Genomic DNA, 25,540 nt, shown 5'->3' on the forward strand with positions numbered 1-25,540 from the left:
TTAATTTTTTTCTCATTAATGTACACTCTGCACCCCATCTTGATAGAAAAAAACAGAAATGTAGACATTTTTGCAAATTTATTACATAAGAAAAACTGAAATATCACATGGTCATAAGTATTCAGACCCTTTGCTCAGTATTGAGCACCCCTTTGAGCTAGTACAGCCATGAGCCTTCTTGCAACAAGTTTTTCACATCTGGATTTGGGGATCCTCTGTTTTCCTTGCAGATCCTCTCCAGTTCCGTCAGGTTGGATGGTGAACGTTGGTGGACAGCCATTATCAGGTCTCTCCAGAGATGCTCAATTGGATTTAGGTCAGGGCTCTGGCTAAGCCGGTCAAGAATGGTCACAGAGCTGTTCTGAAGCCACTGCTTTGTTATTTTAGCTGTGTGCTTGATTTATTGTCTTGTTGGAAGGTGAACCTTCGGCCAAGTTTGAGGTCCAGAGCACTCTGGAAGAGGTTTTCTTCCAGGATATCTCCGGACATGGCCGCATTCATCTTTCCTTCAATTGCAACCAGCTGTCCTGTTACTGCAGCTGAACCGACCCCCCCAAAGCATGATGCTACCTCCACCTTGTTTCACTGTTGGGATTGTATTGGGCAGGTGATGAGCAGTGCCTGGTTTTCTCCACACATACCGCTTAGAATAATCACCAAAAAGTTCTATCTTAGTCTCATCAGACCAGAGGATCTTATTTCTCATAGTCTGGGAGTCCTTCATGTGTTTTATTTTTTTTTTGTAAACTCTATGTGGGATTTCATATGTCTTGCACTGAGGAGGGGCTTCTGTCAGGCCACTCTGCCATAAAGGGCCGACTGGTGGAGGGCTGCAGTGATACTCCCTACTCCCTACTGCATCTCTGGAGCTCAGCCACAGTGATCTTGGGATCCTTCTTTACCTCTCACTAAGGCTCTTCTACCATAATTGCTCAGTTTGGCTGGACAGCCAGGTCTAGGAAGTGTTCTGGTGGTCCCAAACTTCTTCCATTTAAAGATTATGGAGGTTACTGTGCTCTTAGGAATCTTGAGTACTGAAGAAATTATTTTGTAACTTTGGCCAGATCTGTGCCTTGCCACAATTCTGTCTCTGAGCTCCTTGGGCAGTTCCTTTGACCTCATGATTCTCATTTGGTCTGACATGCACTGTGAGCTGTGAGGTCTTATATAGACAGGCGTGTGCCTTTCCAAATCAAGTCCTATCAGTTTAATTAACACAGCTGGTCTCAAATGAAGGAGTAGAACCATCTCAGAGGATCACAAGGAAATGGACAGCATGTGACCTAAATGGGTGTGAATACTTATGACCATGTGATATTTCAGTTTTTCTTGTTTAATAAATTTGCAAAAATATCTACATTTTGTTTTTTTTTTTGTCAAGATGGGGGATGGGGGGGAGTGTACATTAATGAGAAGAAAAATGAACTTTTTTGAATTTCCCAAAAATGTCTGCAATGAAACAGAGTGAAAAATGTAAAGGGGTCTGAATACTTTCCGTACCCACTGTATTTTACTGAGAACATAACACTTGGGGTTGGTAGCTGGAAAGTGAGATCTGTAACTGCCTAGTAAAGTGAATTCTCATACTTCAAAAAATTTTTTGTTGTAATGCGTTTTTATTTATATCTGATGAGTGACTGTGCTCGCCGTTACTGGATGGAGCATCAGGGTACTTGCGGTTCATGGCTGAGTATCGCGGGTGCTCAGATGTGTCGTTCATGAACCATCAGACACCGTGAATGATGGGCGCTGGCACTCCGGTGAGAGCTGCTTTCAGTCTCAGAATGGCTGTCACTGGGGGAAGAACAATTTGTTCGGATGCTGCGTGATAAAAAGCAAATCTTTACCGGCACAGTGAATGAGATTTCTGAAATCTCAAGCACACGGTGTTTTCTTGCCAACATGAAATTCTGCTGAAAATACTGAACGTGTGTACGTCTCCTAACGGTCTCGGCTTCACCACTAACCTCTCCGCAATGCGCGCTGTAGTTGTGATGTCAGCGCTGCAGCCCATCAAGGCTGCACTGGAGCCAGGGAGGGGCGAGAAAAGAGCCGTTTGTTAGTTTTCAATCTCGGCAAGCCTATTAGATGGAACAGTAAGGCCTAAGCCACACGGCGAGAAAATCAGAGCGAGTGGAGTGCGATAAAACATCGCATTCCCCTCGCACCAATTCTAGCCTGTGTGTCAGCGCTCATGAGCGATTTATTTTCTCAGCCCTAATCGGACCGAGAAAATAATCACAGCATGCTGCGGGTGTAATGCGAGCCTCTTTACTCTTGCACCCATTCAAGTGAATGGGGCGAGAGAAAGATCGCACTGCCCTCGCGGTATACCGCGCGTGCAGAGCGAGAATCACAATAGGTGGCTATGGAGGAGAGAGGGAGATAAATCCCTCCCGCCCCTCCTCCGTGCCAGCCCGCCTCTCCGCATCGCCGGCCCACCCCCCGCAGCTGACGTCTGCTCGCAGGGTCGGACCTCAGACGCAGGCACACTCGCATGACAGTCGGCTCCCGCTGTGCTACCAGCGTGAGCCGAGTCTCATGCGATCATCGCACTAGTGCCCCGTGTGGCCCCGGCCTTATTTCTTAAAAGGTCTCTTTAGGCTGTAGTCCATTAATATCGGATCAGGAGGATTCTGAATCCACTGCACCCCCACCAGGGACTGAAGGACAAGGTCTGTGCCCCCTTATTATTTCTTTTCATTTTCTAGTGGCAGTGGCTGGTACTGCAGCGGTTTCCAGCTCTTTCCTATTCAGGTGAATGGTACTGAATTCTTCTACTGGACACAGATCCAGCCTAGTAAATAATGGAGGCGGATGCAGAGTCTGCCCCCACCCATCTGATATTGATGGCCTGCACTAAGAATATGTAACTAATCTGTAAAGCTGCCTTATTTTTTATTTATTTTTTTTGCAGTCATTTAGCTTTGTTCCTATGGTGTTTTTTTTTGTTTTGCTTTTTGTTATATCTTTTTAATCCCATCCATGGTGGTGTGATGAGTGAGCGTCTCCATTACTAACCAGGTTTGCTTCTACATTACAGAGCTCTCTGAGGAAGCTAAGGCTTCACTAATGGAGTTTGAGGAGCTGGAACGCCAGCGCAAACAAGGGCGTTATGGCATGAGACGAGGTGGCAGACGAGGGGGCAATCATGGCATGTCCCGTGGCATGGGAGACCACAGAAATGACATTGACCGACGAAACCTGAGAGATCGGCATAACCAAGGGGTAACTTAATATTACTAATATCTCTAAATTCTGTTCTCGCATTCTGGGCATTAGATAACTGTTGAAGGGGAGATGATTTTCCTGCAGGACACCTCACTTCCTTAAAGGGGTTGTCTGTCCTTGGGCTACAAATCTGCACCTACTCTGACTGTGTATTTAGGAATCCTCACATTGCGTGCACTGCACACTGTGAGGATTTTCCGGTTGTCAAGACTGCAAGTGTGCAAGTTGTATACTCAGTCTACTGGGAATGTGTCCGTATCTGGCCTAACTCAGTACACTTTGCATTCAGCGAGGCCCTGGCCATCTAGTAAGCACGTGACCTTATGTATGCAAATCACATACTTGCGGTCACGCTGCCGACACCAGGGAATATTCACAGCACGTGCGATATTAGGATTTACAAGTCTGCAGTCATATAAAGTGCCTGCAGAATTGTAGCCTTAGGCCAGACAACCCCTTTAAGCCATATGCAAACAGCGACCATGTAAATTGCGTAACCCCCTCTGTTGCAGGTGAAATCGCTGACTGCTTCAATATTAAAGGAGTTGTCTTTATTTCCGTAAGCATTTTAAAGCAGCAGGTGTTTTTAGCTCTGACATTATTTTTCTTTAACTCATTCCTGACTTTGTAATGTGAATGTATGTCATGTTGATTGCTGTAGCATAGAGTGAGCACATCAGCTGAGGCAGCGCCATATCTGTCATATGCTGGCTGTGTTATACATCTTCCACCATCTCAATGGTTTCATTAATGGGAATCTGTCAGCAGGTTTTTGCTGTACAATCTGAGAACAGCATGTGGGGGCAGAGAACATGATTCTAGTGATGTGCCCCCTATTAGTCTGTGTTTCTCGGTGCTTTTTTCAGCAGGAGATTTACTGCCAGACTAGCTAATCTATATAACTCCGCCCCCAACCACTTATTGGCCTCTTGCTGACAATTTACAGTGTACACAAAAGGCTGCCAATCAGGGGTGTGGGCGGGGTTTTACACAGCTCAGCATTCTGAGCTCTGCTACATCTACAGCAGAGAAAACAGTGATTCTATCAAAACTGCACCAAGCGGCCCAGTAAGGCTACGTTCACACATCAGTTTTTTTCCATCAGGCACAATCCGGAAAAAAACGGATCCAGCGCTGGGTCAGTTTTATCCCCATTGATTTGTATTAGCGCCGAATGGCCTTGCGTTGCATCCGGCGTTTGACGGATCCGGCGTAATTACTTACTGCGGCGGCTGGATGGAACGTCTCATTGAACGTTTTTTTTTGTCTCTGAAAAAAAAAACTGTATTGCGCCGAATTCAGCGCGATACGGTGTGATTTACAATGGAAGTCTATGGACGCGATGCGGCAAAAAACGGATGTGGCCGCCGGATCCGTTTTTTTTTAAACTGAGCATGCTCCAATTTATTGAAAAAAACGGATCCAGCAAAAAAAACGGATACGCCGGATCAGTCTTTTGACAGATCAGGTATACCGGTTCCATAAAAAAAAAATCAGGCGCATCCGTTTTTGCATATTCTGCATTGGATCCTATGCATCAGGCACACGCCAGATTGTGCCTGATGCCAAAAGACTGATGTGTGAACTTTGCCTTAGTGACGCATCCCGGGAATCAGGCTCTCTGCCCTTTCATCATTCAGCTCTCAAAAAAGTTGCTGACAGAAATAAAATGAAGCTCTTGCCACATGTGGTATTGCCATGTCCATAAGTCTGAACTATCAAAATATAAAATGAATTAACTTGTACTTTCAATAGCATTAAAGCAAAAAAAATAAAAATTTGGGGTTTATAATTGCCGTACCTTCAAGAATAAATTCAGTAAAAACCGATCTCAATAAATGTACCCCAAAATAGTGTTAACCCCTTAATGCCTGGGTAATTTTTTAGTTTTTTGCTAGACAAGTTGTAGTTTTTAATGACACAATTTTGCCATATAATGTACTGAAAAATGGAGAAGAAATTCCAAGTGGGATGAAATAGTGAGGAAAAACATTGCATTTCTGCCCAAGTGTTTTGGGTTTTGTTTTTACGGTGTTCATTGTTTGGTAAAGTAACCCGGAGACGTGATCTGGGTCAGTTCGATTATGACAAAACCAAACTTCATTTTTTTGTTAAAAATACAAAAAAAAAAATTTAGTTTATTGATATTCTGACTTTCATAACATTTTTATTGTTCCATTGATGCAGCTGTGCAAGGGATCATTTTTTGCATGGCGAGCTTACGGCTTCATGGAAACAATTTTGACACGGGTATGAGGTTTTTATCTTGTCTTTTAGGTTTAGGTAAGTCTGGTTAAAACCACGCAATTCTTAAAAACACGCAATTCTGGTGTGTTTTTTTTTTAGTTTTTTTCTCTTAGGCTAAGGTCACATTTCCGTTGTTTTGCATCAGTCACATGCGTCGCTTGACGCATGTGACTGGTGCGTTGTACAACGGATGACAAAGGACATAATTCTTTGTCGGACTCCGTTGTGTGCGGGGGGGGGGGGCGAGAGTTCGGGGTGGGTGGAGCCGAGCGGGGCTGTGGCGCTGAGGACGTCAGTGCCGCGGGGACTGCAGGGCTGGGGACAGGTGTGTGTGTGTGTGTGTGTGTGTGTGTGTGTGTGTGTGTGTGTGTGTGTGTGTGTGTGTGTACACATGCGGAGTGCGGGAGGGGGCAGAGTCGAGCGGGGAAGTGTCAGGCTCCCTGCACAGCCAGGGTAAATATCGGGTATAAGCAAAGCACTTTTTGCTTGGTTACCCGATATTTATCTTGGTTACCAGCGTACACCGCTTAGCGCGGGCTCCCTGCACACGTAACCACTGTAAATATCGAGTAACTAACCAAAGCTCATTGCTTGGTTACCCGATGTGTATCCTGGGTATGGGTGCAGGGAGCCAGAGAGAGCATGCGCAGCAAAATCCTACGGATCGCGCTGCTCAAAAAACGTTAGACTGCGTTGCTCCCGCCCGGCGGTCAGTTAAAAAAACGACTGACCGTGACGCAGCGGATGCAACGCAGCATCATCAGTCACAATCCGTCACTAATAGAAGTCTATGGGGAAAAACTGGATTCCTGCAAAATATTTTGCAGGATACCGTAATTCCTCAAGGCGACGGATTGTGACTGATGCAAAACAACGGAAGTGTGAACCTAGCCTTAAGGAGTTCACTCTGTGGGTTAATTTTATATTCAGACACACTGAATTTTTATGGATGCGGCAATACCAAATATTTTTTTTTTATTTTTCTTTATTTTTTTTAATGTGTGGAAAATGGGGGTGATTTGGATTCTGTGAGTTGATGGAAGCTGGGACGTGCGATCATGAGTTTGCTCCATTTTAATGCCACTGTCTTATTAACAGTGTTTAAATGGTTAAAAGCCAGGGGCAGATCTTGGACGCTGATGCCAGCTATTTAATTTAGCCAACTGCTCGGGCTCCTGAGCCCACTGCGCACACAGGAACCGGATCTGTAACTAGTATGTTTACCGTGGGGCAATAAAGGAACCTGTCAGGTGCAATATGCAGCCAGAACCACAAGCAGTTCTGGGTGCATATTGCTAATCCCTGCTTAACTGTCCCCTTATACACTAGCATAGATAAAGAGATCTTTAGATAAAGTATTTCTAAAGATCTTTTGATATGCTAATGAGCGCAGAGACTAGTCACATGGGCGTTAGTTCCCCTGGCTAGTCCGTCCCACAGGGGCGTGCTAATGTGTTATTCATTGTCCATTGCTCAGCGGTGACGAGCGTACCTGTGTCTGTTGTCATCATATCAGATGCCGAGTTTAGGGTCAGTTCGCATGATCAGAGGTCCCCAGACTTCCGGTCATGCGCAGTATGAAGACGGGTGTACACATCCTGACTTTAGAGATGTCTAGTGCGCATGAGCGGAAGTGTTGGGACTTCTGATCATGCGCACTGCCCGGCGTCGGAGGCGGTGACAATGGACACTAAGGCGTGCGAACATAGTAACAAGGCGGAATGAGCGCAGGAACAAACGCCCTTGCCACTAGTCCTTAGTCTCATTAGCATATCATAAATTATCTTAAAGATCTTTAGAAAAAGTATTTCTTTATCGTTCCTTTGGGAGACCCAGACCTTGGGTGTTTAGCTTCTGCCTCCGGAGGACACACAAAGTACTACACTTAACACACTGGTGAGCCAGTCCCAGCCAGTTTATCACTTTGTGTTCAGGAGGCATACATCCACACATGCATTCTCATATGATTTTTTCCTTTTTGGAATGAGATTGAAGAAGTGCGGGTCCACGTCTGGACCCACGGCATGTCCCTTCTCACCCCACTGTGTTGGTGGTGTTGTAAGGTTGATTCCAAGGCTGGAGCCTTACATGCCGTGGCTCCTTCACCATCCCTCCAAGCCAGAGCCCAGAAGTGGGAGCCAGCGCGGTCTCCATTCCTGGCAAGAGACCGGTCTCCATCCGCAGCCCTTTAGGATCCTGCTGGACCGGAGCACTCATCCCCAGGGACCTGGCCCTGCGTCTCAGCAGCTAAGTACCTGAGACGTTTATATGTTGGGGGTCCCTGTGCTTTATTGTATGGGGAGAGTGTGCTTACTGTATTTATCTTGGCATTTCCGGCGGGTTCTCTAGCTGTCGCCCGAGAACCGCGCCGATGGTGCCTGCGTGTCGGCCTTGCCGCTCAAATTTAGGCCCTGGCTTTGCCGGAGGCCTAGTTTCTGTTCACTGCCCTCGCATGTCACTCATGCAGAGGGACAGGCTCGGCTCCTCCCAGCGGCCGTCCTGCACAGGGGAGGGACACTCCCCACTGCTGTGCGTGTTTCCTCCCCTGTAGGTCTCTATGGCCCTCCAGATCCCGCTCTCCTACAGGAACGCCCCAAGTCCCGCCCCCTCTCTTCGCTCCGGCGGCCATTTTCTCAGATAGGGTTCACTCTGCGCTGGCCTGCACTCTGCATCCCTGCTGAGGTGCTGTGCATTGGGGGTCCGGGCTTCGGGATCTGGAGGGCACACAACACCGCTGCCAGCGGTCTTGTAAGCCACAACCGGTCTCTGGTTGTGGACCTCTGTATATACTCTCTGGGGTTCATTCTCTTGTAGAAGCTGTCCCCACTCCAGCAGCATGTCTCACACGAGGAGCAAGGCTCCAAAGCTTTATACTGTATGCGCTGCATGTAAGCTCCTGCTGCCTGAACCGAGCATCTATCCACATTGTGATGTCTGCTCTAACTTGGCGGTGCCACTGCCTGGAGTCTCACCCCCAGTGGTCTCTCAGGCTGCTCCGGCTCCTGTGGCTGAACCCCCGGCTTGGGTAGAATCCTTTTCTAGGTCCATCTCCCAGTCTTTTGCTGAGTCCATGGGACTTCTGTCCAGGACTTTGTTGAATATGCATCAGCCCCCTTCACAGGGTGCCTCTACTGCTAAGGGTCCCTTAGGATCTCTATCATCTGACCTCCGTCCACCGGAGCTCACAGAGGATTCATCATCAGGGCCCAGACCCCGTCCTCCTAAGAGGAGACGCAGGGTTTCCTCTCCTTCCTCATCCCGTGGCTCTGATTCAAGAGCTGACTCGCAGGATGAGGAGGATGCCTTTACAGGGGGCTCGGAGGCTAACTCCATGTACCCCATTGATCTTTCCGAGGGTGACTCAGATCTTAGTGACTTGATTGCTTCCATTAATTCTGTACTGGATCTCAATCCGCCAGTATCAGAAGAGCAACCCTCTCTGGCAGAATAGCACCAGTTTACCTCGCCTAAGAGAGTGAAGAGTGTGTTCTTTAACCACTCCAGTTTTCAGGCCGCTGTGACCAAACCCAGGGCCTGTCCTGACAAACGCTTCCCAAAGCGTGGTTCTGATGACCGTTTTCCCTTTCCACCTGAGGTGGTCAAGGAGTGGGCTCATTCCCCAAAGGTAGACCCTCCGGTATCTAGGCTCTCAGCCCGGACCGTTGTGTCGGTGGCTGATGGCACCTCCCTTAAGGATTCCACTGACCGTCAGATTGACCTTCTGGCCAAATTTGTGTATGAAGCGGCGGGGGCCGCGTTTCCCCCGACTTTTGCAGCAGTGTGGGCTCTCAAAGCCATCTCTGCTTCTCTAGAGGAGATGCATTCCCTCACCAGGGAATCTATGCCCGAGATGGTTGCCTTAACTTCTCAAGCTTCAGCTTTTTCATCTTATGCCATGTCTGCCATGCTGGAGGCTTCTCACCGCACTGCGGTGGCTTCGGCTAATTCCCTCGTTATCCGCAGGATCTTGTGGCTTCGAGAGTGGAAGGCAGATGCTTCTTCTAAGAAATACCTTGCTGGGCTCCCTTTTGCTGGGTCCCGGCTGTTCAGAGAACAGCTGGATGAAATTATCAAAGAAGCTACTGGCGGGAAGAGTACTTCCATGCCACAAACCAAAACCAGGAAACCTGCCCAGGGTAGGAATCAGTCGAGGTTTCGCTCCTTTCGTTCCTCCAACTGGTCGTCCTCTAAGCCCTCCGCTAACTCAGCTAAGGACCAGAAATCCAACTGGCGCCCAAAAGCGCGTCCACAGAAGACCGCAGGAGGTGCTGCCACTAAGGCAGCCTCCTCGTGACTCTCTGCCCGCTCCGGCAACGTCCTTAGTCGGTGGCAGGCTCTCCCACTTTGGCGACGCTTGGTTTCAACACGTCTCCGATCAGTGGGTGAGAGATATCATCTCCCACGGCTACAGGATAGAATTCTCTTCCAGCCCGCCAAACAGATTTTTTCTCTCAACTCCCCCCTGCTCCAAGGCCGCCGCCTTCTCACAGGCCATGGCAGCCTTGCAGGCCAACGGAGTAATTGTACCAGTTCCCGCCCGGGGAACGGTTCAGAGGTTTCTACTCAAATCTCTTCCTAGTTCCCAAAAAGGACGGTACCTTCCGGCCCATCCTGGATCTCAAGCTTCTCAACAAGCATGATCAGGTGCGGCACTTTCGCATGGAGTCTCTGCGATCAGTCATTGCCTCAATGACCCAAGGGGATTTCCTGGCGTCCATCGACATCAGAGATGCCAATCTGCATGTGCCAATTGCAGTTTCACACCAGCGTTGGCTACGTTTTGCAATAGGAGAAGATCATTTCCAATTCGTGGCTCTCCCCTTCGGGGTAGCCACGGCCCCTCGGGTATTCACTAAGGTCATGGCAGTAGTGATTGCAGTTCTGCACATCCAGGGGTTGGCAGTGATTCCTTACCTGGACGACCTTCTAGTCAAGGCTTCATCCAGCGCAGACTGTCAGCGGAGTGTCTCGCTCACTCTCGCCACTCTAGCCCAATTCGGGTGGCTTGTCAATCTTCCCAAGTCCATTCTGACTCCGACCCAGAGTCTCACGTACCTAGGGATGCAGTTCGAGACTTTGTCGGCTCTAGTGAAGTTGCCCTTAGACAAACAGCTGTCACTCCAGCTGGCGGTGCGCTCTCTTCTGAGGCCCCGCCGTTATACTCTCAGGCGTCTGATGCAGGTGCTGGGTCAAATGGTGGTGTCCATGGAGGCTGTTCCCTTTGCCCAGTTCCATCTGCGCCCCCTGCAGCTGGACATTCTCCGCTGTTGGGACAAGCGGCCTTCCTCCTTACAGAGGTTAGTGGCTCTGTCCCAAGGGCGCTCCTTCCTGGCCCCGTCCTGGGTGATTCTCACCACGGATGCCAGTCTATCCGGCTGGGGAGCGGTATGTCTCCACCACAGAGCGCAGGGCACTTGGACTCCGTCCGAGTCAGCCTTTTCAATCAATGTGCTGGGAACCAGAGCCGTGCTTCTAGCTCTCCTAGCTTTTCACCACCTGTTGGCGGGCAGGCACATTCGAGTCCAGTCAGACAACGCGACAGCGGTTGCCTACATCAATCACCAAGGCGGGACACGCAGCCGCCTGGCAATGATGGAGGTACAACGCATCCTCCAATGGGCGGAGGACTCCAAGTCCACCATATCCGCAGTCCACATCCCAGGCGTGGAACACTGGGAGGCAGATTATCTCAGCCGTCAAAGCATGGACGGTGGCGAGTGGTCCCTGCACCCGGCAGTGTTTCAGTCAATCTGCCGCAAATGGGGCACTCCGGACGTGGACCTAATGGCATCCCGTCGCAACAACAAAGTTCCTGTTTACGTGGCTTGCTCCCACGATCCTCAGGCCTTCGCCGCGGACGCTCTGGTTCAAGACTGGTCCCAGTTTCGTCTGACCTACGTGTTTCCCCCTCTAGCTCTCTTGCCCAGAGTCCTGCGCAAGATCAGAATGGAGGGCTGTCGAGTCATCCTCATTGCACCGGACTGGCCCAGGCGAGCTTGGTATCCGGACCTGTTCCACCTGTCCGCAGAGATGCCGTGGCATCTCCCGGACCGTCCAGACCTACTCTCGCAAGGTCCGTTTTTCCGCCCGAATTCTGCGGCACTCAAATTGACGGCATGGCTCTTGAGTCCTGGATTTTGACGGCTTCTGGTATTCCTCCTGAAGTCATCTCCACTATGACTCGGGCCCGTAAGGCTTCCTCCGCTAAGATCTATCACAGGACTTGGAAAATTTTCCTGTCCTGGTGTCGCTCTACCGGCCATCCTCCTTGGCCATTCTCTTTGCCGACCCTTCTGTCTTTTCTACAGTCCGGTCTGCAGCTAGGACTGTCCCTCAACTCTCTCAAGGGACAAGTCTCAGCTCTGTCAGTTCTGTTCCAGCGGCGTCTCGCTCGGCTGGCTCAGGTCCGCACCTTCATGCAAGGCGCGTCTCACATCATTCCGCCGTATCGGCGGCCCTTAGATCCCTGGGACCTTAACTTGGTCCTCACGGTATTGCAGAAACCCCCTTTTGAGCCTCTTAGGGAGGTTTCTTTGTATCGTCTTTCTCAGAAAGTGGCCTTTCTGGTTGCCATAACTTCTCTCAGGAGAGTCTCTGATTTGGCTGCGCTCTCTTCGGAGTCACCTTTTTTAGTCTTTCATCAAGACAAGGTGGTTCTCCGTCCGACTCCGGACTTTCTTCCTAAGGTGGTCTCTGCTTTCCACCTTAACCAGGACATTACCCTACCTTCCTTCTGTCCGGCTCCTGTTCATCGCTTTGAGAAAGCGCTGCATACTCTAGATCTGGTGCGTGCTCTCCGAATCTATGTGTCTCGCACCGCAGCGCTTAGGCGGTGCACCTCTCTTTTTGTGCTAACCACAGGTCGGCGCAAGGGCCTCCCTGCTTCTAAGCCGACCTTAGCCCGTTGGATTAGATCGACCATTTCGGACGCCTACCAGAGTACTCAGGTGCCTCCCCCGCCGGGGATCAAAGCACACTCGACCAGAGCTGTCTGTGCCTCTTGGGCTTTTAGGCACCAGGCTACGGCTCAACAAGTCTGTCAGGCTGCCACTTGGACTAGCCTGCATACCTTCTCGAAGCACTACCAAGTGCATGCTCATGCTTCGGCAGATGCGAGCTTGGGCAGACGCATCCTTCAGGCGGCTGTCGCCCATTTGTGAAGTTAGGTTCTGCCTACTTCTTAGTTTTTCTGTTTATTCCCACCCCGGGAATGCTTTGGAACGTCCCATGGTCTGGGTCTCCCAAAGGAACGATAAAGAAGAGAATTTTGTTTACTTACCGTAAATTCTTTTTCTTAGGCTATGTGCGCACTTACCGGATTTTGCCGCGGATTTTCCGCATGTTTCGCTGCAGAAAAAGTTCATAACATCTCTGCAGTGAATCACCAGCAAATCCTATGGAGAAAAAAAATCCTGTGCGCACTGGGCAGAATTTGACAGCTGCATGTTTTGCTGCGGGAATCCCGCAGCAAAAACAAGTGCATGTCACTTCTTTTCCGCACATCGCTGCGGGATTTCACTCCATTGACTCCAATGTTAATGATGAAATCCCGCAGGGAATAACGCAGGCAGCAAATTCTGTGCGGTTCACTGCGTTTTCCTGCGTTATTCCCTGCGGTATTTCGCGGTTTACCTCCGGTAATGTACATCGCCTGTCTGCGGTTTGCAGGGAAGTGATGTCATTACAGGAAGAGGAAGCCGTGCAGAGTAAACACACACAGATCACAGACACACACACATCACAGACATAGAACACATAGACACAGACACATAGAAAGAAAACGGAAATATAGAAAACAAAGAACGTGGGCTCCGCTGTATATTTACTGTCCAGCCGAGGTAAGCACACAGCGGTGGCCCGGTATCCTCAGGCTGGGGAGGGAGAGGGGCAGGGTTAATGTCCCCCGCCTCACTCCCCCTCCGGCAGCCGAGAATATCAGCCGCAGCTGCCCCGGCACTGTCGCATTCATTATGCGGCAGAACCGGCGTGTCCTCGGCACTTCTTGCCACCGTGTAGCAGTGGCAGCAAGGTAATACAAGGGGTTAATGGTGGTGAGGGACCACCACCATTAACTCCAGGCTTGATCATGGCAGCGTCTATGTGACAGCTGACATGATCAACCCGTAAGTAAAGTGAAAAAAACAGACACCGAAAAATCCTTTATTTTAAATAAAACAAAAAAGCCTCGTTCACCATTTTATTAACCCCTCCCGCACCAAAGCTCCGGCGTAATCCACAGCTCCGGCGTAATCCACAGGTCCTGCGCTGCTTCCATCCAGCCGCGACTGTCACAGACACAGCGCTGAATGAAATCAGCAGACAGCAGAGGTAATTACCGGTCATTTCCCACGGCCGGTAATGTGAACTCACTGCCGACCGTGGGAAATGCAGCGATCTGTCATCTATCTATCTATCCCTCTGTTTGTCTATCCCTCTATCTATTCTTCTGTCTATCTACTATCTCAGAATTAAATGACTTTTTTTTTTTTTTTTTTCTTTCAATGTGCTTTATTGCATTGAATGCAATAAAGCACATCCCAACCAGCACGCGGCAAAACCGCGGCAATACCGCCAATAATACCGCGGTAAAACCGCTGCAAACCGCATGCGGTTTTCGGGTGCGGCTTCCCGCGTTTTTTTACCGCGGGTGCGGTAATCTTTGAGAGCATGCGGCATTTTCTCAAGAAAATTCCATTTCCCAGTGCGCACAAGGCCTTATAGTTCCGTATTGGGAGACCCAGCACCCTCCCTGTTGCCTGTTGGCAATTTCTTGTTCCGCGTGTTATCACCGGCTGTTGTGGTGGACAGAGTCTCCGGTTGTTCCGGCTCTTGCTCTGTTCTACTTGTGGGTGGCTATTCTCCTTCAGCTTTTGCACTAAACTGGCTGGGAGTGGCTCACCAGGGGGTGTATAAGCTCAGAGGGAGGAGCTACACTTTTAAGTGTAGTACTTTGTGTGTCCTCCGGAGGCAGAAGCTAAACACCCATGGTCTGGGTCTCCCAATACGGAACTATAAGAAAAAGAATTTACGGTAAGTAAACAAAATTCTCTTTTTCTTATCTATGCTAGTGTATACAGGGACTAGCAATATGCACCCAGAACTGCTCATAATTCTGGGTGCATATTGCACCTGATAAGTTCCCTTTAAGGGGTTAATAAAGCCATTCAAGTTTGGTATTGCTGTAAACCTGCTGACCTGAGGAGTCGTGTTGCCAGGTCCTTTTTATTGCACAAGGAATGCCATAAAAACAAAACCCCAAAAAGAATGGCGGAACTGCAAATTTTCTATGTCGTCAGAAAAGTACTGCTAAGCTAATTTTAAAAAGAACAGGAAAAAAACTGTGCAAAGACTTTAAAAAAAAAAAAAAAAAAAAAAAAAAAGTCCAGTTTGGAATGAGTTAATGTTGTGTGACCGTCCTTTCAAGTTAAGGCTCAGTAGTGTTGTTTTTTTTTTTTTTTTTTGTTTTTTTTTATTCTCCGCCTCCAAGAAAAATGGTCCAGTTATGCTAATGAGATTCTGGTCCGAGTGGGATCCGTTTTTCTCAGAGGTGGAGAATTAAAGGGAGGGGGGGGAAATCTCCATTCTGTGAGTTTGTGACAATGACACCACGTTCTGATGTTATCCGATTTTTATTTTTACCGCATGGACCTATAGACTTCAATGGCCGACTGCAATCTGATTGTCAGGCAAATCCTGAATACTGCGAGGAAAAGCATCAGACGTGCGCTGCCTCATTGAATAGCATTGGTCACATGAATCTGATATTATTTGTTTATTTTTTTTGATGGGTCACACTCGGTCCGAAAATTCTGTGTTCTGCACGAGTCCTTAGTGTTACTGAGTCCATTTGTGTTCTGCTTCCCTCTAGCAGCCGATCCGCAGTCTGTTCCAGCATCATCAGCCTATACAGCCGCTCCTGCCAATGCCACGATCTAGGAATCAATCATCCGAAGGGCTGCCGTTACCCCAGGAAAAACCAAGGATGGGGGGAAATTCTCTCTTGGCAACACCAACCCAGCAGTCCAAAAATATTCATATTAATCCACATTTTAAGGGAAATGTCCCACCAGTCCAAGGTAAGGATTACTTTTAGTTGTTTGTCATTGGCACTTATGGTCAGGACATCTATTGCTGTAGTTACATCTCTGATCATTGGACAGCATTCTATAGATGTGAGTGCAGCACTTACCAGGCACAAGTGAGCGCCCTCTAGTGGCTACATGACCTGTATCTCCCATGTGGCTTATTGTGTGGGAGAAGGGGCCGGTGGGTACTAATTGTGACCTTTTTCGTTCTTTTTTTAAGGCAACTTAAAATGGCTTCCCTGTTTTTTCTTTTTGCATTATTCTTTTAATTAATGGTCGTTCATTTAAGATCAGTTATCAATATTTTATTGGTGGGGTCCAACTCTCTGGTATCTCTGCCAAACTGGGGACTAGCGAGTTCCACATTATCCTTGTTGTTTAAAAAAAAAAAAAAATCTGTCACCAAGTTTTTGCCACCCAATCTGAGAGCAGCATAATGTTGGGGCAAAGATCCCAGCGATGTGTTTTGATCTACTGCTGAATAATCAGTGATTTTATCATTCCAGGACTACTTAAAGTGCTGCAGGTAGTCCAGCATATTCATGAGCTCTGTATAACTGCTAGATCTGCAGCAGAGAAAACATTGATTTTTATCAAAATGACAGCAAACAGCTCAGTAAGTGACACATCACTGGAATCAGGGTCTCTGTCTCTACATTATGCTGCTCTCAGATGAGGTAGTAAAAACCTGGTGACAGATTCCCTTTAAAGGGCACCCATCACCAGGTTTTCCTGAAATATACCACGTCCACCACCTTTTAGCTCTCTTCAGCACTTGATATTAGCTGGACTGCCCTGCGTACTTCTAAAAAGGCCTTTAATAACTCTTCCCCACTGTTTGTTAATCAGCACCGAGCGGTCCGGTGGGCTTTTACAGGCCATCTCTGCACATCCTGTGCCCACAGTTGCTGCCTCTCCTGCCATGATTGATGTGGGTGATGTCTCCTACATTATCCACACGGCCTGTTCCCCTTTTGTACATGCACTGTTCTTATCACCTATTATACAGGACAATTACTTTTTTGGAGAGGAGCAGGACAGCAGGGCTCATATTAAGTATATGTATTTGCGCTGTAATACTAGGCACATCTGCTCTCAAAAATACCAGACTTTGCTGTAATGAGTGAAGCAAATTTTTCAAACTATTGATTAACAGGGGTGCGGAGACTCCGACCCCCTCCAGTTTAATACTGGAGACCTATCCTAAGGCAAGGGCCACATGGGGATCTACTGCAATCCTCACATGACACTCGGCTCACACGGCAGCACAGCAGGAGCCGAGTGTCACTGTGACTGAGGTCCGCTGAGGAGGGGCGGTGTGGCGCTGAGGAGGGGCGGGAGGGATTTATCTCCCTCTCCTCCATAGCCGGCTGTTGCCATTCTCGCCCTGCACTTGCGGTACACCGGTGTACCGCGAGTGCAGTGCGATCTTTCTCTTGCCCCATACACTTGAATGGGTGCGAGAGAAACAAGACTAGCGTTACACCCGCACCATGCTGCGATTGTTTTCTCGGTCCGATTAGGGCTGAGAAAATAATCGCTCATGGGTGCTGACACACAGGCTAATATCGGTCCGAGTGGAATGCGATAAAAAAAACATCGCATTCCTCTCGCTCCACTCGCTCCGGCTTAGGCCTAAAGATGAGTTTCACAATTTTAAAGAACCAGAAAACCACTTTAATTGAGGGATCTATTAATATATTCGTCTGCCTTCATTAGGACTGATATTTTTTTCCTTTTATGTGAAGAAGGAAATAGATTGATGTTAATGAAACTGACCAGTTAATTTATCTTAAGCCTCAGAGGCGATGTAATTAGGCCATAGAACATGTGCACGGCCAGTGACCATTGCTCTGAAAATTAAAATGTGATATTTTTTTTTTTATTTTTTTTTTTCTCCCCAACACAGTTCCTCTTCTGCCTGTCCCAACCCAGCCTCGTCCGCCAATGGGGCCACCAAGGTTTCCCGTGAGTACCGGTTACGTCCTTTTTATTTATTTTTTTCCATTTTTAAAATCATTGCTATACTATTACACTTGCCTGTGGTTGTGTGTTCCATCTTTGATGGGAAATTTAATTTGCACACCTTTAAATGTCATAAGACTGAATTTAGAAGGATCGATAGCTGCTGTCCGCTGCTATGTGCCTACCTGTTGGCAGAATGTAATGGCTTCATCATGTGTGAAATGCGGCAGCTTGTGCTGAATAATTCGCTGCCGTTTGGTGACCTCAGCGATTCATCAGAGAATTTGTAGGTTGAACTCGGACTGATTTCTAATGATAATGGCCAAGCTGATCTGCTCTTCAGCTGCTCATACCGTGCTGGAGCGGGTGTAATCAGCACATTTGGAAATACTACATTTTCTGTAGAACTAGCAGAATTGTCACCATTTTTACTTGGGAAAACATCACATGCCACCTAAAGTGCCAATATGTAGTTGGCAGTCAATTTTCTTTAGCAAAACATGTTGGTGGTGACAACTCGAACCCCTGTCAGCTTCAATATACAAAGGGTTAAACACATTATCTATAAGGCAGATTGTATTCTTTATCCTGGTGAAAAAGCAATGGAGCGAATGTTCAGAAAAAACACATTTTCTGTTACACATCATGAATGTTAATTCTGATTTCCGCTCTAATTTATAGTTACTGTATGTCCACGACATAATTTTGATATTGATATATCTGTATATATGATATATTTGATTATAATATTGATGCCTATCCTTAGCATAGGTTATCAGTAGCTGATTAATGTGGAGGTCTGGTTTCCAGTGCAGTCACCAAACTGGTATTTACAGCTCTCGCTATGGCCAGATATACACCGTATTCAGAGCCAGGACTGCTCAGCTCTGTACACTGTCTAGTAGCTATTCCAAGCATATTCTCTTCCCCGACATCTTCACATACACTATTCTCTTCCCCGACATCTTCACATACAATATTCTTTCCCGACATCTTCACATACAATATTCTCTTCCCCGACATCTTCACATACACTATTCTCTTCCCCGACATCTTCACATACACTATTCTCTTCCCCGACATCTTCACATACACTATTCTCTTCCCCGACATAGTCAAATGTGCTATGCTCTTCCCCGACATCGTCACATGCGCTATACTCTACTCTTCCCCGACATCGTCACATGCGCTATGCTCTTCCCCGACATCTTCACATACAATATTCTCTTCCCCGACCTCTTCACATACAATATTCTCTTCCCCGACATAGTCACATGTGCTATGCTCTTCCCTGACATCGTCACATGCGCTATACTCTTCCCCGACATCGTCACATGCGCTATGCTCTTCCCCGACATCGTCACATGCGCTATGCTCTTCCCCGACATCGTCACATGCGCTATGCTCTTCCCCGACATCGTCACATGCGCTATGCTCTTCCCCGACATCGTCACATGCGCTATGCTCTTCCCCGACATCGTCACATGCGCTATGCTCTTCCCCGACATCGTCACATGCGCTATGCTCTTCCCCGACATCGTCACATGCGCTATGCTCTTCCCCGACATCGTCACATGCGCTATGCTCTTCCCCGACATCGTCACATGCGCTATGCTCTTCCCCGACATCGTCACATGCGCTATGCTCTTCCCCGACATCGTCACATGCGCTATGCTCTTCCCCGACATCGTCACATGCGCTATGCTCTTCCCCGACATCGTCACATGCGCTATGCTCTTCCCTGACATCGTCACATGCGCTATGCTCTTCCCTGACATCGTCACATGCGCTATGCTCTTCCCTGACATCGTCACATGCGCTATGCTCTTCCCTGACATCGTCACATGCGCTATGCTCTTCCCTGACATCGTCACATGCGCTATGCTCTTCCCTGACATCGTCACATGCGCTATGCTCTTCCCCGACATCGTCACATGCGCTATGCTCTTCCCCGACATCGTCACATGCGCTATGCTCTTCCCCGACATCGTCACATGCGCTATGCTCTTCCCCGACATCGTCACATGCGCTATGCTCTTCCCCGACATCGTCACATGCGCTATGCTCTTCCCCGACATCGTCACATGCGCTATGCTCTTCCCCGACATCGTCACATGCGCTATGCTCTTCCCCGACATCGTCACATGCGCTATGCTCTTCCCCGACATCGTCACATGCGCTATGCTCTTCCCCGACATCGTCACATGCGCTATGCTCTTCCCCGACATCGTCACATGCGCTATGCTCTTCCCCGACATCGTCACATGCGCTATGCTCTTCCCCGACATCGTCACATGCGCTATGCTCTTCCCCGACATCGTCACATGCGCTATGCTCTTCCCCGACATCGTCACATGCGCTATGCTCTTCTCCGACATCGTCACATGCGCTATGCTCTTCCCCGACATCGTCACATGCGCTATGCTCTTCCCCGACATCGTCACATGCGCTATGCTCTTCCCCGACATCGTCACATGCGCTATGCTCTTCCCCGACATCGTCACATGCGCTATGCTCTTCCCCGACATCGTCACATGCGCTATGCTCTTCCCCGACATCATTTGTTGGACTGTTGACCAATCTGGCTGATATTGGTGAGTTTGGCCAACTTTAGTCTATGGATTCATTTAGTGTTGGGGAATCCTGTGGTATTCCTTCCTTTTGGAATATAGGTGTTGATGTGTTCCTGGCTTGTTACTTACTGAGCGTGGACCTTGGTATCAGGTGGCCGGGGGCTGACCCTTCCTGCTCAAAGCTTTGCGTGGCATCTCATGGAAATTATGCCTGAATGAAGCTGCAGCCCCAGCCCGGCTATGCTCATAGTGATAAAACACATCACACAAAGCTTATTCTTTCAGTTGGAATCAATATGAAGTTTCCAGTTTTGGACACTTCTGTTTTCACACACATTTGTAAATGTTAATGATGATGCCGGTGGAAGTAGAGAAGTAACAGTGGGCTTTTTGTCATATCTGATGTGTAAGTGCTTCTGAGCAGATGCAACATGAGAAGGGTCCAGCTGTCAGATCTCGTCAGGCTGGTACAGCCGGGATGCAGCTTAGGATGCAGCTTACATAATGCTGCACATCCTCCATTTGCTGGTGGGCCTCTGATTAATTGCAATTACCATACATTATCATACCATCACATTTAATCATATCAATGAATTCCCTTCAGCCGTTGGCTCATCTAAATAAGGCTGCATTCACCATGCTTTATGCTCCTGGCTTGGAAATCTTGAAAACAGAGGAGTGTGTGCAACTTTTCCAGTAAAAATGCTTTCTAAGGCGTGTATTTTTAATGTCCTAATCAGAGAGCTACGGGGAGAGTCAAGATATCCTGATGTTGCCAGTGTTGTGTACAAGGTAATCACAGTATAACCCTTGTGGAAAGGTGGTTATACCTAGTGGATGTATCTGGCAACAGCCCATGTTCCCTCGCGTCATTGAGAATGCCTGCATGCTCAGCCAAGCATGCCTATGTATGAGTGAGAGCAGGAAATAAATCATTCCCTGTGGACCCTAAGTATTTGCCAAAAACTAGATAAGGAAAGAATCATATTGGAAGTGTAGCAAACTGCACTTTTCATTTCAAAGTGATCCCACAAAATAGTCATGCTAAAAAGTTGATCTCAACTTCCATGTGGTCATCAATTAGCTGAGCGGACCTCAGAAAAAGCAAGATTAGACTTGGGGCTCATGCATATGTCTGTGGATCTCTGTGTGATCTCGGGCCGCAATGCACGGACTGGCTGCGGGTTTTGTGTCCCGAGTATGACACCATCATAGAAATATTTTGAAGCTGTCATGATCCCCTCATGACTGAGATCCACGGATGTCTGCATAAGTCTATAAACTCTTCTGGCAGAATGAGCTCACTGATGCTGTCAAGGGAGAAATTGGGTAAGACTGCTAATGTAGTCTTTGTTCAGGGCACCAGAGGCACGGGGCCAAATTAGGTATCTGCGCAGTTATATTAAATAACTCAGAAGCAATGACCACAGAAGCTGTGTTCACCCTTTTGAGCCAGCATAGGCATCTGACTCATATATTCTACAGCTCAGATTTTAGTATTACATTTCAACCTTCAGACATGTATAAAAGTATCAATCTGTCTTTTCTCACACATCGAAACAGTACAGAGAGGTGCGTAGAGACATAGAAACCCACATTTCATCCCACGGATAATACATTCTCTTTGTGTGAAACCACTGATAAGCATGAATACCTTCTCTGTTCATTGTTTGTACATTTGTCCTTGGTTAACGCTTTCTTGACCATACAGCTTAGAATCATATTATGGCGTCTGTGCAATTGTCATATAGATACACAGATAATTATGCAACTAAATCTATATTTTGATTACTGTATTTACATACACAGATAATCTTATTACATTTGAACAAACAACCTGTAACCCAGGCTACCTTCACAATGGGTTCTCAGTTAAAGCAGTATTCTCCAGTGGTCTCTTCAGCATCTCAGAGCTGTGCAGTCTCCTTCCTTCCTGGTTTCTGGCCGCTCTCCTGCTTCAGTGCCTGTTGAGTAGCAGAGCTGTGATGTTAGTAAGTCCATGAAGCAGTGGATTGTTCTGGATTGTAAGCTTTTATCACTGTATTTACACATTGAGATCACTGGACATTTGAATAAGTACAGTGAGAGTTGTTTGTGATTAGGAGAGCTGCTCTTGGATAAGCTGATGTTGCAGGTTGGTGATTTTGCAAGATTGATAACAGCAGCTTGTCAGGAGTTGAGGGAAGGGGCTGAGCAGCTAACTATTGTATAGAAATTGGAGAAAGGTGGTTGGGATATTAAAAATTAACTGAGCTCCATGGAAAACAGCTGTACAGTGTGAAAGATAATAGATCGCTTTGCAGCAGAATGATGGCAGATAGAAATGTCAGTCAATTGCTTATTTCAATGCAGTCTAACTAAAGCAATGTAATAACTTGTGAACACCCCTTTAACTCTCTCTCTGCAGCCCCAAAAATTGCCCAGTGTTATGGCCGTGTTCTTTACAAGTAGATTTGTTGTCAGATGAGTCGCATTCTCTTGCTCTGAAACTAAATTTCACAGTGGATCATAAATATACAGGTGTCTCAATACATTACAATAGCATCAAAAAGTTAATTTATTTCAGTAATTCTATACAAAAAGCGAAATGCATATATTATATAGAGTCATTACACACAGAGCAATCTATTTCTCTTTATTATATATAGTCATTACACACAGAGGAATCTATTCCTATATATTATATAGCGTCATTACACACAGAGGGATCTATTTCAAGTGTTTATTTCTGTTAATGTTGATGATTATGGCTTACAGCCAATGAAAACCCAAAAGTCATTCTTTAGCAATGAGACCTTTTGTGGTTTACCCTCCTTGTGGAGTGTGTCAATGATTGCCTTCTGGACATCTGTCAAGTCAGCAGTCTTCTCCATGATTGTGTAGCCTACTGAACCAGACTAAGGGACCATTTTTAACACTTAGGAAACCTTTGCAGGTGTTTACTGGTAATTTTTCTAATTTTCTGAGATAATGACGTTTGTTTTCATTGGCTGTAAGCCATAATCAACATTAACAGAAATAAACACTTGAAATAGATCCCTCTGTGTGTAATGACTATATAATATATAGAAATAGATCCCTCTGTGTGTAATGACTCTATATAATATATAGAAATAGATCCCTCTGTGTGTAATGACTCTATATAATATATAGAAATAGATCCCTCTGTGTGTAATGACTCTATATAATATATAGGAATAGATCCCTCTGTGTGTAATGACTCTATATAATATATGCATTTCGCTTTTTGTATAGAATTACTGAAATAGATTAACTTTTTGATGATATTCTAATTTATTGAGATGCACCTGTATGTGACTCAAGTCTAAAGCTTAAGGCCCTGTGCGCATGCTGCAGATTTTACCGCGTATTTCGCTGAATGAATGCTGCAGAAAATGTGTATAACATTTCTACAGTCCTTCTCCAGCAAAACCTATGGGGATAAAAAAAATGCTGTGCGCACACTGACTTTTTTTTTTGTCCCTGCGGATTTTGCTGCGGAATTAATTTGCATGTCACTTTTTTCGCAGGTACCTTTGTTTTTTGCCATAGATAATTGTAAAAAAAACCGCAGGGAACAACCTGCGGAAAATTCGCGGCAAAACCAGGTGAGGGTGCGGTTTGCTGCGGTTTTTTATCACAGGTGCGGTAATCTTTTTCAGAGGGTGCGGAATTTTCTTAAGAAAATTTCATTTTCTAGTGCGCACACAACGGCCTTAGATTGCTTTTATCCAAGCCGCTTTTTCTTCCACCCCCACATAATCCAATCATACATACAGTGCCTTGCGAAAGTATTTAGCCCCCTTCAATTTTTCAACCTTTTCCCACATTTTAGGCTTCAAACATAAGGATAAATAAATTAAATTTTTATAGTGAAAAATCAACATTTAATCCACAATTGTGAAGTTGAACGAAATTTATTGCTTATTTTTAAATTTTTGTAAAAATAAAAATTTAAAGTGGGGCGTGCAATATTATTCAGCCCCTTTCAGTTAATACTTTGTAGCGCCACATTTTGCTGCTATTACAGCTGCAGTCGCTTGGGGTATGTGTCTATCAGTTTTGCACATCGAGAGACTGAAATTCTCGCTCAATCTTCCTTTGCATACAGCTGGAGCTGAGTGAGGTTGGATGGAGAGCGTTTGTGAACAGCAGTTTTCAGCTCTTTCCACAGATTTTTGATTGGATTCACTTCTGGACTGTGACTTGGCCATTCTAACACCTGGATACGTTTATTTGTGAACCATTCATTGTAGATTTCTTTATCGTTCCTTTGGGAGACCCAGACCATGAGTGTTTAGCTTCTGCCTCCGGAGGACACACAAAGTACTACACTTAAAAGTGTAGCTCCTCCCTATGAGCTTATACACCCCCTGGTGAGCCAGTCCTAGCCAGTTTATTGCTTTGTGTCAGGAGGCATACATCCACACATGCATCCCCACTGTGTCGGCGGTGTTGTTAAGGTTGATTTACAAGGCTGCAGCCTTACATGCCGCGCTCCTTCACCATCCCTTCTGGGCTCTGGCTTGAAGTGGGAGCCAGCACGGTCTCCATGCCTGGCAGGAGTCCGGTCTCCATCCACAGCCCCTTGAGGATTCTGTTGGACCGGAGCACTCATCCCCAGAGACATGGCCCTGCGTCTCAGCAGCTAAGTACCTGAGACGTTTATGTTGGGGGTCCCGGTTCTTTATTGTAAGGGGAGAGTATGCTGTATGTGATTATTTTAACTTTTCCGGCGGGTTCTCTAGCTTTTGCCTGAGAACCGCGCCGATGGTGCCTGCTTGTCGGCCTCGCCGCTTAAATTTAGGCCCCGGCTTCGCCAGAGGCCTAGTTTCATTTTCCTGCCCTCGCATGTCACTCATGCAGAGGGACAGGTTCGGCTCCTCCCGGCGGCCGTTCTACACAGGGGAGGGACACTCCCCACTGCTGGGGCGTCCCTCCTTCCCTGCAGGTCTCTATAGCCCTCTAGTTCCCGCTCTTTTATAGGAACGCCCTCTTCTCAGGTAGAGTTCACTCTGCTCTGGGACATCCTGCATTCTGCATCTCTGCTGAGGTGCTGCGACTGGGGGACCGGGCTTCGGGATCTGGAGGGCACACAACACCGCGCTCAGCGGTCTGGTAAGCCACAGCCGGTCTCCGGTTGTGGACCTCTGTATATTCTCCCTGGGGTTCATTCTCTGCAAAGCCCCCACTCCAGCAGCATGTCTAACACAAGGAGCAAGGCTCCAAAGCTTTATTCTGCATGCACTGCATGTAAGCTCCTGCTGCCTGAGCCGAGCACCTATCCACATTGTGATGTCTGCTCTAACTTGGCGGTGCCACAGCCTGGAGTCTCACCCCCAGTGGTCTCTCAGGCTGCTGCTGCACCTGTGATTGAACCCCCGGCCTGGGTAGAGTCCTTTTCTAGGTCCATATCCCAGTCATTTGCTGAGGGGACTT

General features: G+C 47.3%; 1 protein-coding gene across 4 annotated transcripts in view; it reads left to right on the forward strand.

The window, feature by feature from the left end:
• RBM33 (RNA binding motif protein 33) overlaps positions 1 to 25,540 on the forward strand; it is a 222,529-nt gene that overhangs the window by 84,849 nt on the left and 112,140 nt on the right. For 3 of the 4 annotated variants that reach the window (XM_075315440.1, XM_075315442.1, XM_075315443.1), the window contains exons 8-10: positions 3,044 to 3,228; positions 15,347 to 15,554; positions 17,473 to 17,531. In XM_075315440.1, coding sequence (XP_075171555.1) covers positions 3,044 to 3,228; positions 15,347 to 15,554; positions 17,473 to 17,531 — 452 coding nt within the window. The remainder of the gene's footprint in view (positions 1 to 3,043; positions 3,229 to 15,346; positions 15,555 to 17,472; positions 17,532 to 25,540) is intronic. The other variant, XM_075315441.1, reaches the window with a different exon arrangement.

Source organism: Anomaloglossus baeobatrachus, chromosome 6 (genome assembly GCF_048569485.1).
Source record: "Anomaloglossus baeobatrachus isolate aAnoBae1 chromosome 6, aAnoBae1.hap1, whole genome shotgun sequence".
NCBI lineage: Eukaryota > Metazoa > Chordata > Amphibia > Anura > Aromobatidae > Anomaloglossus > Anomaloglossus baeobatrachus.